The 3,321-nt window shown below is 47.4% G+C and overlaps 1 protein-coding gene across 1 annotated transcript in view; it reads left to right on the top strand.

The window, feature by feature from the left end:
• Window positions 1–383: 383 nt before the first annotated feature.
• Window positions 384–3,321, top strand: part of klf7b (Kruppel like factor 7b) — a 59,564-nt gene continuing 56,626 nt past the window's right edge. Inside the window, exon 1 of the mRNA XM_030111485.1 lies at window positions 384–803. Coding sequence (XP_029967345.1) covers window positions 702–803 — 102 coding nt within the window. The 5' untranslated portion in view covers window positions 384–701. The remainder of the gene's footprint in view (window positions 804–3,321) is intronic.

Genomic DNA, 3,321 nt, shown 5'->3' with positions numbered 1-3,321 from the left:
TCTGGATCGTCCCGGTTGGTGTTGTCTCGCGGCGGCTCCCGGTCCGCTCCTCTCCGCCTGCAGCCCGGTATGACTGAGCGAGGAATGCTGCTGCCGCCGCTGCTTTTATATAGGCCTCTAAAAATAACTCCCCGCTCTCTGCCGGCTCCGTGTTGACGGACGGAGCGCGCGAGCCAATCGCGCTCCGTCATACCTGGAAGCTCCGCCCCCCGCCGCTCTGTCCGCGCCTCCTTAATTGGCCGCCAGTGACATCATCAACCCTATTTACCTTATTAGGTCACGCATGAAATTGAATGACAGGTGGCTCCTCCCCCCAGGCCCCGCCCCTCGCGCGCCGGTCGCCTGGATTGCAGCGGGCTCCAGTCTGCCGCGAGAGGAGCGAACCTGGCAACCTGGCAGCGCGCACGGAGCCCGACTGGCAATCTGGCAATGCGGAAATAGATCTGGCAGCCCACATCCCGGACTGAGGAGAGGCTGGAGCGCGGAGCAGGGAGGAGAGATCAGCCTCACTTTCTGCAGCTTCTGTCCCTTTTCTAAGTGCTCAGGTGCGCTTTCTGCGCCGGCGGGGTTTTTTCTCCTCCACGATTGTTTTTTATTTTTTATGTTATCCGTCAAATCTGAGGAGAAGAAGAAAGAATCAGTGCGTATTTATCTTTTGGATTCCGGACTTCTTTACTCACTTCTTTTTTTTCGCATCAAGCATGGATGTGTTGGCGAATTACAGTATTTTCCAGGAACTCCAACTCGTTCATGACACTGGTTATTTCTCCGCGATGCCTTCCCTGGAGGAGAACTGGCAGCAGGTCAGAGATGATGCGTTTTCGCTTCTTTTCCGGGAAACTGAGAGGGTTTAGAAACTGGGGCTGAAACATGTGTGCGCTTACTGATGCTTTTTCTCATTTAATTATTATTTACAGTTATCTTGTTTTTATGTTTTTGACGGAGTGTTTTGCGCCAGCGGAGCGCTCCGGAGCGTCAGAGGAGTTGCGTCTTTTTTTTTTTTTTCGCTCACATGGAGCACGGCGAGGTCCGCTGACAGGAGAAACACACACACACACACACACACACTGAGGGAGTGGGAAGGAGGAAGAGGAGGAGGAAGAGGATACACACATACACACACGCACGCACACACACTCACACACACACACAGCTTTACGCACTAATGGATGTACTGGCCATGGAGCGTTTCCCCCTCGACATGCGTAAAAAACAAATTTACGCGCACGCCTTTATCGTAGAAGTGGGGTTTAGATGAATGTTTAGTTTTACTTTAACCTTCATGAAACCTCTTGAAAACAGGAGCATCATGGTTTCTGTTTCTGTTTTAACTTCAGTCTGAAAAGAATAAGCGTGTATTGAATGACCTGACGACCTTTAGAGCGCTGGCGGATGGAGCAGGTGATGGAGCTGGAAACCATGCAGCTGGCTGTTTCTTAAAGGTTGGCTCGCGTTTTACCATCAGGACGCGAGAGCCTCGTGGAGGACTCCACGCTGGTCTGATACAGATCACACCGACGGTTTTAGGTTTAAAGTCAGTTATAAAAGATCTACAGGAGAGAATGATGTGAACGTGACACATTCGAGGGGTTTTCATGGTGTTGAAAGAAGCACGTTTCTGAAATTTACATGAAAGTTTGAGGTGTTTTTACTGTCTTACATAAGGCGGCTGAGATATAGCACCAGTTCAGCCTGGGAGTGAGACTGAAGGTGAAAGTGGAGTGGATATTTGATTTTTTTTTTTAACTGTTTGAGATGATGATGATGATGATGATGATGATGATGATGATGATGGGGAATTGAAGCATTTGAATCCTGGAGCGAGACGCTGTTTTTAGTGTGACTGATGTGATCGATATACCAGTCTGTCAGCCTGATACGTTTGGATTATCGCTCTCTCTCCACACACACACACACACACACACACACACACACACACACACACACACACACACACACACACACACACACACACACACACACACAGGCAATGGAAGATGGACACATGCCTAATAGAAAGTGACTTGTTCTTAAATAATATATCCCGATCTGCCACTGTTTGTTTGCAGATAATCCTGCTGAATTATGTATCGAACTCACTAAAGAACATCCAGTGGACGCTGCCTGCAGCCTGCAGACTGTTGTATAACCTGCATTCTCTGTGTAAAAACTCCATTTCTGAGGCATAAACTCAGATCAGTCCTGACTGAGCATGAGAGAAACGCTGTTAATTTTGTTTTCACTCATTGGGTCAATATACTATGAACAGTTCCATGCCAGAGCAGAGATTTACACTGTTTCACATCCAAAGAGGGATTGTAGAGATTATAGAGCAGGTGATAAATGACAAATTTTCTCCCTAAATTTCCTTCTGTGAACTTGATGAATCGTAGCTGTGAGTTGGAAGCCATCTTAAGACCGCCGTGTGAGAACAGGAGTGTGTTTATTTGCTATTTAATGGTCAGTAAAGCAGTGCAAGCAGAGTCTCCCCGTGGACCCCCACACAGTCTGCTCAGGCGGCGCAGAGGTGGTCCCATTGTGTCTTCGGTTGGCTCTATTTATTCCCCTCATGCTAAATGAAGCCCAAACTGTATTTCTTCTCTCTGATTGTCTTACTGACACAAATCCACACCGTCTCCTCCTATTTTTAGTGCAAAACAGCACATAGTTCCATCCCTTGTGACCTATTTTTCCCCCCTTTGTCGGTTATATTGTTAATTGATTGAGAGTGCTCAGGAGTAAAACTAATTAGTGTTGGCTGCAGCAGGGCTCACTCCTGTTGGCTGGTCAGGATTCATTAATGTGGGGACCTGAAATATTGATTTCTTTATAAAGGTTTACTTATGAATATTCAAGGCACGAAGCCCTCAGACAAAAATGAAGAATAACGAAGTCTTGGTCTTTCTGTTGTTTCTCCAACCAACTCGGAATATGAATTCCTCTCATGACTGATGCTTACATCCTTCTGTTGATATTCTGCACCTGTGGTCCTCAGAGCAAGCAGAGGGTGTCGGTTTGATGCTGTTTTATTCTCCCTTTGGCAGTGTGGGTCTCTGAAACACACCGCTCCCTCCTGAAATCACAACCAAAAACATGGTCTGTTGTATAGTTGGTGGCAGTAATTCAGCTGTGGATGTGTGTGTGTGTGTGTGTGTGTGTGCGGGTGTGTGCGGACAATTTCAGAATAGCCACAGGTGTTTACACCTGGAAAAAAACCCGGAAATGCACAGGGAGAACATGCAAGCTCCAGCTAACTGACTAGCCCAGTTACTGAGCGAACGCCGCCGGGGAGAGAACAGAATCGTCTTTATTACTGAACAG

This window comes from Salarias fasciatus, chromosome 16, assembly GCF_902148845.1.
Source record: "Salarias fasciatus chromosome 16, fSalaFa1.1, whole genome shotgun sequence".
Taxonomy (NCBI): Eukaryota; Metazoa; Chordata; class Actinopteri; order Blenniiformes; family Blenniidae; genus Salarias; species Salarias fasciatus.
The sequence above is the reverse complement of the archived record's forward strand: the minus strand, read 5'-3'. Positions and strand labels throughout refer to the sequence as shown.